The 16,699-nt window shown below is 34.0% G+C and overlaps 1 protein-coding gene across 3 annotated transcripts in view; it reads right to left on the reverse strand.

The window, feature by feature from the left end:
• Positions 1 to 531: 531 nt before the first annotated feature.
• Positions 532 to 16,699, reverse strand: part of MRPS9 (mitochondrial ribosomal protein S9) — an 81,958-nt gene continuing 65,790 nt past the window's right edge. For 2 of the 3 annotated variants that reach the window (XM_020987908.2, XM_020987907.2), the window contains exons 6-11: positions 13,697 to 13,779; positions 12,754 to 12,829; positions 10,451 to 10,619; positions 9,300 to 9,408; positions 3,885 to 4,054; positions 532 to 754 (exon numbers count right to left, since the gene is read on the reverse strand). In XM_020987908.2, the coding sequence (XP_020843567.1) occupies positions 663 to 754; positions 3,885 to 4,054; positions 9,300 to 9,408; positions 10,451 to 10,619; positions 12,754 to 12,829; positions 13,697 to 13,779 (699 nt within the window). In that variant the 3' untranslated portion in view covers positions 532 to 662. Of the gene's footprint in view, positions 755 to 3,884; positions 4,055 to 8,253; positions 8,298 to 9,299; positions 9,409 to 10,450; positions 10,620 to 12,753; positions 12,830 to 13,696; positions 13,780 to 16,699 lie in introns of those variants that run through there. The other variant, XM_078147373.1, reaches the window with a different exon arrangement.

Consider the following 16,699-nt stretch of genomic DNA (forward strand, 5'->3'; position numbering starts at 1 on the left):
CCCCCTTCATTAGAATACAAGCTCCTTGAGAAGGATGATTTTATTTTTATATTTGTTTCTCCAATGCTTAAAGCACAGTGCCTGGCACATAGTAAGTGCTTAATAAATGCTTTCCATTCATTCTTTCTATTAAAGTAAAAAGTTTTCCAAACATTATAGTTAGAGGCTTCCCCAAAAGTCCTACTTATGTGGAATTATCAAAGCCTATGCAACCAGGATGTAAGTTCTTTGGGAAGACTTTATAAAGCTGAAAAAGATTCAAATATGGCCCTGAAAAGCAGCTTTGTAAAGGGGATGCTCATTACTCAAGTTTTCCAGCAGGCAATGAATTTTTTTTGTTTGAGAGGGGAGACAGGGAGAAGGTATCAAGTAATGAAAAAAATTTTTTTTTGGTTTCAATTTCCTCATTTGCAAAATGAGGGAGTTGGATTGGATATTTTCTAAAATTCCCTTCAGTTCTAATATTCTATAAAATATGTTTCTAAAATAATTTTTCAAGAGGATTTTAAAAATAAAGAAAGACAGGCTGGATAGTAATATGTATGTGTATAATTGACATATATAGTTGTATATATTGACATCATATAGTTTGAAAATAAACTACACATATCAAAAAAGAAAAGTGCTGCCCAGCAGAGTCAATCCTTTTCTCTGAATAAGACTTAGCGTTTCTTCCAGGTGAATTTCCTTCGGGCTCCCTCTTGGCCTGGTTTCTTCCGTTCTTTGACACGAGGATCAGGAGTCAGCAGACCAGCTGTAACACAAGATGAAAATTTATGAATCATGGGACTTACATGTTGCCTAAATAGGGAAGAAGGTGAATGAAATGCAATTCGTAAGTATTGGGGAAAAAGATAATGAAGAGAGACAAATTCAGATCAATTATTCTTTTTGTGGGGAGTGGAGAACCAGATGTGCCTGGGATTTCAGCTGGTACAGGAAATTTCCATTGAGGAAACTCCTTCCACCAATACAGATTTGCAGCCGTTCTGAAACTCCTAGTTTTAGAGAGTCACCTGGGGCATCCAAAAGTTTAATCAATAAACACCCCCCCAACATATAATAAAACCGCATTTGTGAGCTGCCATTCAAAAACTATAACTAAAGATTAATAAAGATATATAAATCTCAGTGTGACTGATTTAATATGACAGGTGTGGAATATGTGCAGCAGTGGTTTTTAAAAATAATATTTTTTCCCCAATTCCACATAAAGACAATTTTTAACATTCATTTAAAAAATATTTTGAGTTCCAAATTTTCCCCATTCCTGCCTCCTTTACTTCCCCCCATCTTTTGAGACAGTAAGCAATTTGGTATTCGTTATACATGTGCAATCATGGAAAAGGGGCAAGAGGAAGGTGGGCAAGACAACCATTGCATGGTTGTAGGTGTAACTTTCACCCTGGGCCACAATTACGTCAAAGGCAATATCTGAACCAGACCTTCCTGACTCCAAAGCCAACTCTGTATTTAGTTTAACATGCTACCTCTCGTCAAAAATTCTAATTCAGACCCTCCTTAAAATGGCAAAGTGGCAGGAATAGAACAGCCCAGCTCTGTCCCACAGTTAATCCAGCAAGAAAGAAAAAAGAACGTCAGACTGAGTAACGAGCAAGAAATCCAGGGAGTAACCACAGCGAATGCATTCTCCTAACTCAGGTCCACACAAAGATGTAGCCAGAAGTCTGTAGTCACTAGAGAAGGCACTGAGCCAGAACAGCCTGACCCAGGAGCCTAACTCATTGAAACTTGCCAGCTCAGGGACCAAGGACCAATGAGAGGCACCTGGAGCCTACAAGCAGCATTGCTCTGACCCAGAGGGGCTTCTTGGGCTTGGCCCAGGACACCAATGAGGGCTTTCTCTGAATAACAATGCCCCCCACTCCCCCACAAATCACTAGCCAGAGCTACTCCGAAGGTCTTTGATGAACACAAGTATATATCATCCAGCTCCATATAATTCAAATCACAATAAAAATGAAGCCCTACTATTCAAAGGTGCAACCTGCCCACGATATCAAGTCCCAATCCAGAAAGTAAGGTAGTTGAGGTGATCATACCTCTGACCTTGTCACCATCCACAAGTGTTCCACATTTATGTTCATGAACTCTGAAATTCCTTTATCTGATTATAACTTGTTGTCATTCCAATTCTCCCCCTGCCTTGCAACTCCTAACCCTTTTGTTCTTTGTTTTTGCTGTCACCTCCAATCTCTCTACCCCCTCAATTCTTTCCCAGGCTATATTTTCCCTTTCCTGTTTTGACCTCTTGGTGAACCTGTTTAATTCTATACTATATTCTTCTTTTTAATCCTCTGCCCCCTTATCCTATTACTGATACTGCCATATCAAGCCTCAGTCTTGGACTGCTCCTACTCATGTGCTGCTGAACAGCTTTAGAAAATCATGAAACCGAGCTGACCGATCTACTACAAATTAAAGATACACAATCTCAACTGGCCCCTAACTGCTGGTGGAATAGGCAGAAAGATGGCCAGGCAATCCTTTTATATCCCCGTAATTGATTCATTATACCATTCAACTCTAGAGGGTTCTCCAAACCTTTTCATCCCTCCTCAAATCTCCCAAAGCCCCCCCCTTTACCATGCAACCCTCTCAGCTGAGAACTTTACCTCATATTTCACTGAAAAAAAAAATCACGAAAAATTCTAACCCTTTTATCCCCTCCTCATCTCATTTCAATCAGACTCCTTCCACCACTATCTCTTCCTTCACTCCCATCTCACATGAAGAGGTGGCCTTTCTCCTTGAAAAGGCAAATCCTTGCACAAAATTCTTTCATCTCTTTCCTAGCAGATAGCACTCTCCACCATCCACACTCTCTCATTAATAGCTTGACTTAATTTCAGTGTTCCAGGCAACTCTAAAATAATACCATGCTGATCTACATAGACAATGGGAATTTTCTCATAGTGGGTTCCCAAATGAAATCATAGATCTGATCCAAAAATTAGGAAAAAAAAAGGATAGTTGGTAAGAGGAAAGGAATAAGCATTATATAGTGCCAACTATGTGTCAAGTCCTGTGCTAAGTGCTATTACATATATTAATAAGTAACAAGGTCAAGTGACTAACAAAAAGTGTTCAAGAATTGATACTCTATCATTTTAATGAATGTATATGGTTGATAAATTAATTGATTATATTCAAGTGATATTCTAAGATACTTACAATAAAATTAAATAGATAAAACACAGCAGTTTGCTTGCAATACAATATCACTCGTTTGACAAATCATTTTCATGAACAGCATAAAGATTACCCTTGCCTTAGGCCCAAATAAGTTTACCACAAACTCCAAAGGTCCCAATAAATGAGGTTGTCCAATACCGTGTATTTTTTCCCAAAATGTACAAGGATTCCTAGATCTATAGCCCTGGTAATAAACGTTCAAACAATATGTAAAAGCAGGTGAAGAAAATTAAATTCCAGCTATCATCATAATGGTAAAATGAAAATATTTGCTAATTTTTAAAAGAATAATGAAGATATTACAATAAGTCAACAGAAACTTTTATCACAATAATACGGGAAACAGACAAATATAGTCTCACAAATACAGCTGAGTTACGTGCTTAACATACAAGGCAAATGGGCATGCCCCAAGATCAAAATATATTTCCAAAACCTTCAGGCAAAGGAACATTTTAACAAAATTAAACTGACAGTTTCCTAATAACGCAAATTTACTACTTTGGTAGAAATCAAGACCAAAAATTATTGTTGTAACTTTGAAGTGTGAAAGTTGCTGCCATAAAACCAAATATTTAAAAAATTTATTTTCTTATTAATCTCATACAATTATTAAAAAGTTAAGTAAACTGGTATTACTGTGAAAATATGCCTTCTTAAGTTCATACCTTGTCTCATCCATTCTACTTCATTTTCAGAGGCAAAACTACATAATGCATTTGCAGTAGCTAAACGAATTGCCCCTGCTTGGGCAGATCTCCCTCCACCTGAGACTGTGCAGTCCATGTCATGCTTTCCAAGTCGGTCGAGGAACTGGAATGGGAACATCAGTTGTTCTCTGTCAATATATATACAGATATAAATATATTTTAAAATAAGCACAGGTTAGTTCCGTATGCACAAAATAAATGCACATCAACACTTTATCTTTTTTTATGCCTGTTATTTAACACATTAAAGTGAACTGTAAAACTGCTAACATGACAGGAAGAAGTATGGTATGGCCTACAGAATAATAGCATGCAACTGAGGCTCTATTCCTGGTTCTTCTAAGTACTGGCAAATCACCTGGCTTTTTTGAGCTTATAAATGTAAATAGCAGAAAGTCACTAAAACTTGTCTCTTCCTTATCCCACAAGAATTTTGTAAGGATTAAGAGAATCTATAAAGACTTATTTTTTGAAACAACTAATTAGATTAATAAAATTATATTTATGCTTTGATCATAAAATGCTTTGAGTTAACTGTATAAAACCATCGTCTTTGGTTACTATATATAATGATCTTTATATAATTAGTTTGCACAATTACTAATGATGACACTCAACTTTCTTATATATTAGATCTCATATTACTTTTACCTTTAGTCTGAACTAACAACCTTAATAAGCTTTGTAAAATGAAGCAACTGTAGCCATTTTAGTAGCATTATCTTTTGTACTGAGTGACTTAATGCACAACCTTAGGGTAAGCCATTTCAATTAATATTTGTCTAAATGAGATTTAAAAAAGAAAACAGCCCGATTCCATTTAATAAACATTCATTAAGCACCTACTATGCATAAAGCACTCTGCTTGGGTCAAGAAGAGGTAGAAACTTAGACCAGACATGTCTCTGCACTTGTAAAACTTATTATGAGCTCACTTTTAACTTTTTATTTTACTTTGCTTCAAAATCCACTCAACATTTTTATTTACAAGGAGCAATATCATTCCTAATTGCTGCAGGCTAGCTAGGTTCCTCTCTCTGTCAGTTTTGCTTTCTAGAACTGAAGCGATGCTTATTACTGGACAACTATGGTTACGAGATAGATGACAGAAGGATACCCAAGCAAGTGCTATATGTAGAATATTAGTGGAATAATCACAAAGAGGGTAGAGAGAAGAAAAACTTCAAAAGACACACTGAAGAACATTTTCCAGAAATACTGGGCCCTGGGCCATTGTGGCAGAATTCTGGAGGTAACTATGGCAAAAAGATCAAAGTAGATATGTCTTGATAAGAAATAAGATTGTTGTTTTTCTCCCCAATATAAGCTTTAGCATGAATTTTTAGGCAAAATGGAAGAGCCAAACACTGTGGCAGGACTATAAAAACAGTGCAGTTAGACAGTCAATGACACTTAATCACTTACTATTGCCTGCAGAAACATATAAAAAGGCATAAAGGAATTTCTTACTTCCAGAATATCAAAACATTGGAATAGAAAGGAAGTTGTGGAATTTCTGTTCTTGGAGTTCTTCAGGAAGATAAAAGACCATTTATTCTGGATGGTTTAGATCAGCAGTATTCAAATTTTTTGGTCATAGGACCCCTTTACATTCTTAAAAATTGAGTTTTTGTTTGCATAAGAGCTTTCAGTTATAAAAGTTATATTTATTGATATTTACCATATTAGAAATTAAAGTGTCTTATTATTAATTAAAATAGTTTTCATTGCATAGACCCCCTGTAAAGATTTAGGGAATGCCTAGGGGTTCCCAGACCACATTACTGTTTCAGATATTCACTAGCCTTTTCTATCTCACTTTGATGTGCATTTTCTAGCTAAATAAATTTAGGTTATTGAGCTTGAACTGTGACAAACTATTATTACCTATATTAATTGCTCACATTTATATAGCACTTTACATAGGAATAGAGAACTTCCAGGTTAGGAAGTCCATCTTACAGAGTTGTCTAGAGTTCTGAGGGGCTAAATGACTTACCCAAGGTCACATAGCCAAGATGTAAGAGAGATAAGACTTGAACCCAGATCCTACTGATTTTGTGGCTGGTTCACTATATATAAAGCCACACTGGCTCTAACAGCACTTTATATACACTACCCCAGTTGATTCTTACAAAAACCTAATGAGATAGGTACAATAAGTATTATTATTCCCATTTTCTAGATAAAGAAGGTTCAAAGAGGCAGTATATGAACTCAGTTCTTGCCTGAATCCAAATCCAATGAGATTTCCAGAACATTTTTAAATGCTGGTTTTAGAATTGAGAGGCCTGAGACCGAACAGCCCTTTTGCCAATGCCTATGTGGCTCTGGGGACCTCTCAGGTCCTTAGTTTCCACATCTGTAAAATGAGCAGATTGGATATTAGGCACTTTTGAGATCTCTTTAAACTCTAGATATGTGACTCTCTGCTTACAGGAATTTACAGGAAATTAATTTGGGTGTTATTTATAGTTTTATTTCATAAGACGTACTAACCTAAGTAATAACTTCTGCCTTGTTCTTAACTGCCCTTCAGTGAAAAAAAATATTTGAAAGAAGGTTGAGTTTTAGGAACTAAATACCTATGTAATTTACACAAACTTGTAAAATATAAAATGACTATAATAAAATTAAGAATACCTCACTTCAATGATAACTGATAAAAAGTAGAAACATGGTTATAAACAATGAGTTGCTAATTCACTGGCAAACAAAGATCATCAATTCTCTTATTAGGGGGAGAAAGGGAGAAAAAAGGAAGGAGGGAAGGAGAGGAGAGAGAAAGGATACTGGTAACTAAACTGACAAAAAAGCAAGCCACTGGAATATTTTTTAAAAGGCACACGAGAGAAGGGAAAATTCAGAAGGAGGCACAGATAAGGATAGTTTTAAAGTAGTTAGTTCAGTTTATTACTTTTTTAAAAAAAAATCATAAAATGAAGATTAATGATTTTATGTACAATCTCTTTTGTGTTCTGCTGTGTACATGGAAATGAGCGTATTTTGTGTGCATTTAAGTTCAGAACTTTAAAAAATTAAATATAAAAAGCTACCATCACCACAAAAAACAAACCTGGAGCACCAAGGACTCTAAGGCTAAGATATGATGTGAACTGACTGTAAGATGTGAAGACTTTGGGAGCTCCTAAGTTACATGCAAATGAGGTTCAGGCCTAGTATACTTATTTGGAATCTGCCTTTTTTGGATAAAGTGTCATATAATAGCAGCAGCAATTCATATTTATGTCATATTTTACAAGGTATGTTCATCACAAAAACCTTGTGAAATAGGTGCTTTATTATTATTCTCTTATTATAAACGAGAAAACTGAAGATAAACAAAATGAAAGGAGTTCTAGATCATACAACTATTAAGTGGTAAAGCCAGGACAGAAATCTCAGGTCCTCAGGCCTTTTTCCCTCTGACAACTATGTCTCGAGTTGCCTTTTAAAAAATTCCAAACCCGGTACACTGGCACCATCTTCTGTACATGGTAAGTGCTCAAGTAAGTTCCTGCTTATTTAACTGACTGAATCAAAAGGACAGACAGAGAGACATTTGGTTCGTATAAGTTAGTCAGTTGCTAGATGGTGGTCAGGAGACTATCATATGGTATGATGCCTGGACATCCTATGGAAAGTTGGCTGTCATCGCTGAACAAATCAAAAAATAGCCTTACATGGCCTTTGACAACAATTTATAAAAGCTCTGTAGTGGCTGAGAGGAAAGCAACAGATCTGACAAAACTTCAAATCTGCTGCTGGAGATTTATCCTGTAAAGAAGCAGCATAAGAAAAGATCTCTGTCTAAGAAAGAGAACTCTGCCTAAAAACATATTTCTACCCATACATCTATTTTCAATGGAATTTAGGGTATGACATGTTTTTTGATATAGGAAACAAAATAATGAAATTTTTATTGAACTTAAGTCCTGCTGAGAAATTTATAGAGGATTAAAAGGGTAACACCCTTATGTAAGCATTGGGAACAGATGCCTGGCATTCTCATTTGACTGTATAACCCAAGATGGTTTAAAAAACAGAGCAGACAAAGCGTTAGGACATATGGGATCAATCAATCAGAACTTCTATTCTAGTGAATAACCTCACTTTCCCTTGGATGTCTTATGAAAGTAGGAGTTTAGAAAGACAGCTAATGAAAAACTATTAAGTGGCTGAAAAAAAAGACCCTTATGTACAGTGATTTGCTCAAAAAGAATTTGTCTAAGATGATCAATAATGACATTAATAAAATGCTTCTTGAATTAAATTTATATAGTGCTCTAGTGTTTGCATTATGAGTATTCAATCTTTACATACCAACCTTGTGAGGTAGGTGCCACAGGTATTATTATTTCCATTTTACTCCTGAGGAAACAGGTTCAAGGGGTTAAGTAACATGTCAATATCCATCATAAAACTAGCAGGAATCAGAAGAGGAAACCAAATTCAGCTTTTCCTGACTCCAAATCTAGTGCTCTTTCTACTCAACCATGATGTGTCTCAAGCAAGCAACATCTTTTTATTGTTTGTATTTATTTCCCTTACAGATTATATACAACTGAAAAAAATGTAATTGCCACAAGAAAAAAAATGACATTAATTACTGCATAGGATTTTGCTATCATCCCTGGCCACTAAAGGACAATTTCTTTGCCATCTCAACACATAATGAATTTTCCATTTTATAAGAAAAGCCCCTATATTTTCTAACATTTGGGGGAATCAAAGAAAAACATCCGGTGAAATAAGTGGCAAGAAATTCACTACTGCCAAGTTAAAATAGCCAAAGTTTCTCTAGAACTAAGAGAAGCAGAAATATATTTTACTTTATTTTATTATTTATTTGTTTTATACATATTTATTTTACTTTTATTTTTAGGCAATTGGGGTTAAGTGACTTGCTCAGGGTCACACAGTTAGTATGTGTCAAGTGTTTGGTCTGAGGCCGGACTTGAACTCAGGTCCTCCTGACGTCAGGGCCGGTGCTCTATCCACTGCACACCCTAGTTGCCCCCAGAAATATATTTTTTGTGGACACTGGTTCAGCATAAGAAGATGAAATTGGCAGCTTCTAAGAATACCTAAATTCTAATAATATCTTACGAAGAATTTTAGTAGGGGCAGCTAGGTGGCTGCCCAATTGCCTCGCCAAAAAAAGAAAAAGAAAAAAGAATTTTAGTAGCTAACTGTATAAAAATTTTGAAAATTGCTCTCTTCAGTTCAATGAATTCATCTTTCTTTAAAACTAAAAAGCAAAGAAACAAACCAAAAAACCCCAATGACTCAGGAGCACAAGATGAGAACCCTTTACTCTGAAAGTGATCAAAGGAGCTTCATATTAAACAACATGCCAAAACTAGAACTTACCTGTCCTGTGTTACTGGAAAGTAAAGCAAATAATCTATTCCATTCACTTTTATTCTTCCACTTCCATGTTCATAAACTATTACTTTTGCTTTTGCAGTTTTTCTTTTGCCTTAAAGATAGAAAAATCTTATTAGTGGAGTCTTAAGTTCACTTTGGACTTTTTATTTATTTATTTTTATTTTTAGGCAACTGGGGTTAAGTGATTTGCCCAGGGTCACACAGTAAGTGTCAAGTGTTTGGTCTGAGGCCACATTTGAACTCAGGTCCTCCTGACTCCAGGGCTGATACTCTATCCACTGCGTCACTTAGCTGCCCCTGCTTTGGACTTTTTAAAAGTACAAAGAAGTATTTCTTAAAGTAATATATAATGCTGAATAATCCTTGCATTAAATTCAACTAGAAGAGGGCAGATTACCTTGATAAAGTTTTCTAAATTATCTAAGGAACTACATTTTTATTTTTCATCCCTGAAATCATTACTTGGGAAAAAAAAGTTTACTATACCATCATCAACCCAGGGCAGTCTCCTGTTTTCTGTACATCTTTTTTCAGATGTATTTCACAGTTAACAAAAAAATTTTTAAAAAGTAAAAAAAAGTAAAACTGTATTTATTAGTAAAAAATGTCTTTCAGAGAACCATCTATAGAAGTGAAAAAAAATCACAAGTACAAAGTTGAAAACATGAAGTTTAAAAGAAGACTCAAAAAAGTGCTGTAGTTTCTGCTGTCTAGTGCTTAATGAAATCTGCTAAGTTACTTTGTGTGGCTGCACATACATAAAAAAGAAAAAACATCTAGGATGATATTAAAGATAGTAAGTTTACTGTAAATGCATAGTAAATAAGTTTCACCACAGTGGGTATGTGGATTCACTATGCATAGTCACTTTACAGAAGATAGATTTATTTTAAATATTTTATTTGCTCTGTCAGCTGAAAAACAGATGTGTATAACATTAACAGATTCATATAATATTATAGGTACATGTCCATATTTCCCTTGAGATGTTATTATGTACAGTTTTTTCTGAGATCTTCAGCACAATCTTAAGAATTAGGGAAATGTTAAATCAACATCAGGAATGGAAGATAAATGAAAAAGTTATTTTTCTATCTGAGGTTATCTTCTCGTAACTGAAAGAGAGTCACTACCTTCCCCGCTGCTGTAGCCCATTCCTTGTTCGTCATATTGTAGAGGCTGAATCAGCTTTTTTTTGGACTGAACAGGTATAGTTCTGCGAAACTTGTGTATGTATTCTTCTTCAGTGCTACCACATGGCAATGTCAATAACCTTTCGAGTTGTTGAATGAACCGCATATGCTGTAGACAATAAAAATTCATTAGAAGATGCAAGTGTAATTGCATTTGCTAAAATTTTCTATTTTTATATCCTTGATCTTTCCTATGTTGCTTTTCTTGATGAATTGTGACAGGATGACACTTTTGCATCCACATGCTGCTTTTAAAGCTGCATGCAGATGCATCTTATTCTAGGGGCCTGAAAATATCGAACCCTTTCCTTAACAAACAATGAAGTGTTCCACTCAAAGAAAAAAACAACCTTTTTGTAAATACAGCATTATAATGTTAGAATGATGTTTCTATTAATTTTCAAAGAAAACATATGGGTGATCTTAAATGTGATTCTAATTCTTTTATTAGAATTAAATCAAGAAAAGCTTTGCAAGTCTTTTCCAATAAGTTATGTACATTAAAATGGAAACAGTTTGATTTCATGAAAATGTACCTCTCAAATTATATTTTATAATACACTTGGTAAATATATCTTTGCCTGTTCAAGCTGTGTTCCTTTAATGTTTATGATTTCCTTTAAAACTGAACAATCAAGCTATTTAAAAATTCAAGAGATACTTGACTTAAAGGGCAACCTCTTGAAATAAATTATCCCTGCTACTCTGTGAGTTTTTTTTAATAGTTCTTGAACATGTGATTAGAAAGTAAACAACTTGATATTAACCCTTCAGAAATGGAAGCCAAAATAACTTACCTCTAAAGTGTTAATGCAAAATCAAACGAATGTTACATGAACTCCCTAAAATATGGATAACTCTGCCCTGTATAATTCAAAAAATTCTTACAAAATTTTTTCGAATTTAAAAATTTCATTAATTTACATAGAAAAATTACCAAAAGCATTTCCACAAGAACCAATATTCTGTTATGTTACAACTCTGAATGGTTCCTAGTGATGTATGAAACAATACCGATAATGTCAAAGATAGACAACCAAGAGTGTTATGATAATCAACATGTCATCCCTTTCATAGTTGGATTTAGTTCTATTTTCTCTTCTATGTTCTCAATTCCTATCATTTATTTCTTTCCCTTTTCTTTCTTTTCTTTTGTCTATATCTGGCATCTGCAGAGATTACTTGGTCCTACTGGTGAAACTAAGGGATGAAATAGTTGCTGGGTCTTCCACATTTTAGTTTGTCCCCCTCACTAGAAGGTATAGAAGTCACATTGGTATATATTTTAAGGTATGCCTTAGAATGCCTAAAAATTTGAAAATATATGCTCATAAAGTGCAAGGCAGCAAGAAAATGCAGCTAACAATGAAATGATCCTCCTAAAGAATTAAGAAATGCAGATTTTTTTTTAAAGTAAGCTCCAAGAGTGCCAGAACTGAATTGTAATTTTGGCTAAGGAAAACAGGGTCTAGTTTTAACACTAACCAAATTCTTGACATTAAGCAAGCCACAACCTCTCTATTCCTCTACTCAATTTATCAATAAGGATAACAATAATTCAACCTAGAGTGAAAATATAATAACACACATACTATATTTTGGGAAGGTGAAGTGTTAATTGTATTTTTCACAATATCATTTGTTTTGTATGAAGCCATAGAAGCTAGATAACTAAATTTGACGTCCAGCCCTCTCTCAGTTTATGAATTATAGAATTCCTTCTGACAGATTTGAGTGTGGAAGAAACATAAACTACTAACTATAGAGTATAGTATAAGGTTTCCTACAGATATATATATAGCCACGGAAAGATTTAACAGCATGTAATAAAAGACAGAAATAATAAAAAATACAGTAGTATAGACCACAGATAGCACAAAGTTTCCCCCCCATCTTTTTAACCTATCTATTGTATATAACAGTACCTTACTACTTACTGCTAGCCAACACAAACTAGTTAATGTAACAGGCTTATATGTGAATAATCACATCTACTGCACTCAAAGTATTAGATGATGTTAGGAGTACTAGTGAAGAGATTATCTGGAGAAGACCCATGCCATTTTTCTAACCACAGATAAGGTCTTACCAAGGCAGAAAGTAACTGTAAATTTTTTAAAAAGAGGAACATTTTCTTAGGAGAACCTGCCTCTGAGGAATATTTCTATTGGTTTCCTAAATACCACATGTGTCTGCTTTCTTATGACACAGGTCCCCTTAAATTAAAAAAATTAATTACTTACATCTTGAGCTGACAGTTTTTCCACTAACATTTCTTCTAGTTCCTCCTTAATCAGCCATCTGCTGCCAATCAGGTCTCTGTTAAAATATCACATATATTCTCATTTTAATTAACCATGCAATTAGAGTTATATCACAAAGGACCACACATACAATCATGCATGATTCAGACAAACATTTTTATGCCACAAAAGAGTATGACTTCATTCAAATATCAGGCAACTTACATTAGTTTAAGGTGTTACCATTTTGTCAATGTACTTTAAGAATGAGATCTTTATACCTTTAGTTATCTTACTGTATCAAGAATCAAATAAGGAATTAAGTAATATATTTGCAATTAAAGGCTATCCTAAATTCTTACAAAATTCATTTTTGCTTGTTTTATAATTAGAAATTACTTTAGGATCAAACTTGAAGCATAAATGGACAAAAAAGTACTTAAAAATTAAGGTTATTTAGCAAATGCTAAAAAAATCAATGCAGTGCCAAGGGCAATAAAGACACTGGCATGCAAAATCACACGAAGGTATATTCAAAGACTTTATGCACAAAAATATAAAAAGAGGGGGCAGATTTAAAATTCTATTAAAGTTTACAGAGCTAGTCTACCATGGCTTCTCAATCTCTACATCAAAAGATACACTCAAAAGTAAAAAAAAAAAGCACAGGACTTAAAAGTGTACATTATGTTCATAGAAGAAAGGATAAATTAAAACAAAGTATTATAAACCCCTGTCTTAACTATGAAATATAAATAAATCAAAGATCCAAGTACTAAAAGTCAGTATCAAATCATAACTGCAATATCCTTCCATGTAAAAATCACCTAACATTTTGGACGCAAATGATGATAAATTTTTAAGTAATACGTAATTTTTAAACTTTAGAAAACTTGCAAATTTTAATACAAAGTATGTATCTTAACTCAAGAGGTAAACTTACTGTTTATTTTTTTGAGGCAATAGACCTTTGGCTCTCAAGTCATCTGAGCGTTTGTCTAGGTCTAACATCATTCCATACACTTCCTAGAACACGAGAAAGGACCACGTTAAAATGTGAACTATTTTAACTGTTTTATCATACATTATATTCCATATTTCCCAATATATGCCATATTTAAACTTTTAAAAAGGGGCATCCTTTAGCCACGCAGAGGGGTAAAACTAAAGGTTCTTTGAAAGTATCAATACATTATTCTTGCCTAAAATGAGAAGGCTGGCTTTTACCATTAAAGAGGACTTAGATAATAAGAGGACTTAGATAATATACACAGCACTTACCTTGACTTGTTTTTAAAGTTATGTAAAAATATTCACAATTTTCATTTCAACAAGTTTTTATACAGAACAAATATACTTGTTTCCCACTGATCCTTATGAACAAGTGCCAGCCTAAATCATTACAGCTGTAAAAACCTGCACAAGGATGTATATTCTTTGGAAGAGAGGTGGTTGTGAGTCTTAAATAAAAAATACAAAATTAAATTAATTTTAAATGGAGAATTCATCAAAATAAAGTTCTGTAGATTACAAGTATATATTTTGACTTGCACAATTTATATCAAAAAAAAAAGACATATTCTGTTAAATTTGTTTTCCATTTTGTTACATTTTGGACCAAGTCTTTGTATGTAAGATACCTAACACTTATACAGGGTATTCCAAGTCTTTGTGCAGTTTTAGGTCTCAATAGTTTAATTAAGATTTAATCGCTTAAAACTGAATAAAGACTTTTGGTCATCTTTTATAAAACACTTATGATGCAAGTAGGGTAGTGTTTGCCAACATGAAAGTAATACCAGAAGCCTTTCTTGGATTACTTCTATGCTTGGAACAGTCATGTGCAGAAAAACCCTGAACCAAAATGTTGGTAAATTTTAAGAGTTACATTATTGGTTCTTAATTCCTTTAGGAAAATTTTCTGTGGAGATTCTTAAATGTTAACCTTCCAATACTCAAGCAGAAAATCTGTCCTTGCTTTGAAAGACATATCAAGACTTAAAATGTTCATTTATTAAATCCCAATTAGGACTGTATCTACTTCTACAATATAGTAAAACATTCAGGCTTTTGAAACAACTCTGAACCCTAAAATAGCTCCACTCCCCACATCTCTAATCTTTGAACAACCATCTACAACAAATATGTATAATCATGATAATGATAACAATTGAGATTTGAACCTAGATCTCCTTACTGAATCCAGGGCTCTTTCAATTATACTACATTGCATCTCCCAAAGAACTAACAGCAGAATATTATACCCTACAAATTCTGATTTATTTATTTCTGGTAAAGAAGGAAAAGAGTATTCTAATTGTTAATGTTCATAAAAGTTAATTGTTCATAAAAGGCCTACCAGTAAGTACAAGAAGCCAAAGGAGACAGAAAAGATAGGAAAAAAAAGAAGGAAGAAAAAAACATTAGAAGTGATGGCAGAAATGACAGCAATGATAAGGTATACATAATGACAGTGAGGAGACAAAAAACATAATTTAGAATAATATCTCTTTATTCTGAGGGGCAAATTCAATAAACATTCACTAATGACCTACTACATGTAACAAAGGTTGCTAGTTACCAGGGATACAAAGAATAGAAAAATGCCAGTCTCCACCCACAAGGAACATTGAATCTAGAAGGATAAGGCATGAACCGTCATCATTTGTATGCGTTAAAAATATGATTAATTGCATAGGCCTATGATTAAAGTCAAACATAGTGGCATAAGATATCCAAGGGAGAGGGATTTCTTCTAGCTGGGAAGGAGATGTTTAAAGGTCAAGCAACTTCTGAAGTTGCATCTGAGGTAGACTTTGAAGAATGAAAAGTATTTCAGATGGAGGCGATATGAGTAAGGAAAGTCTGTTCCAGAATCACTGTGGGGAGTTCTTAACTCCACTTGGCTGAAACAGATTTTAGGAAGGACAACAGTATGAAATAAGGAAAGAAAGGTAGTTTAGGGTCAGACTGTGGTGGGCCTTGAACATCAGGCTTAGGAGTTTGTATTATACTCAGTGAGCAATGGGAAACCACTAAAGATTTTTAAGCAGAAAAACAATGTGATCAGCTTAGAGGAACATTGAGCACATGAGAGTATAATGGCAATAACTTATAATTATAAAGCATGGTACAGTGAAAAGAGTGTATAATCAGAAGGTTCAGACTTGAAAACAATGTCAGAAATATACTTGTTCTGTAACAATGGGCAGGTATGTCACTTAGCCTCTCACAGTACCCTCATCATATAAAATGGGAATACTGACAGCATCCTATTGAGAAAAGCATTTTGCAAATCTTAAAGCATCATATAAATTTAAATAATTATTACTCACATATCTCATTTGAGCCTCACAACTCCAGGATGTAGGTACATAGAAACATTACTACTCCCACTGTACATTTTAAGAAATTGAATCTTAAGAGATTTTAAGTAACTAATTCATGGTTTCTCAGGTATATCTTTTGACTGAACCTTAGTCCACTAGCCTCTCTTTCTCTCCTATATCACTGTTCCACACCATTACCACTTAATATCTACATCTATAGCTGCAGTAAAACACAGTGTAATAATTGAAGAAGGTAGAGAATGAATATTTAAAATGATTTCCATAAAATAAAGAATATGCCAATCAGTAACACTAACTTTTCCAGAATCATTAATTCCCTAAAGGTGCTAGATAGCTGAGGTTTTACTTAGTTTACTTTTTATGTTTAATACGCTTTTAATTTTCAAAGGATATAAAGAAGCTTTCAACCTTACAAATCGAACTGGAACAGTATGCCAAAAAAATTCTATGTACCTCTGAAAAATATAAAGGGATTAATTCTCAAATGTTCTGATAAAATAAAGAACCAGAAAAAGACAAAATGTATAATTCTATAATCCCACATCTTTGAGGTAGGCAAAGTGCAAAAAGTACTTTATAGCTAGAGATTGTCTGCC

The sequence above is a fragment of the Phascolarctos cinereus genome, unplaced genomic scaffold (assembly GCF_003287225.1).
Source record: "Phascolarctos cinereus isolate Bilbo 61053 unplaced genomic scaffold, phaCin_HiC Scaffold_7;HRSCAF=346, whole genome shotgun sequence".
Taxonomy (NCBI): Eukaryota; Metazoa; Chordata; class Mammalia; order Diprotodontia; family Phascolarctidae; genus Phascolarctos; species Phascolarctos cinereus.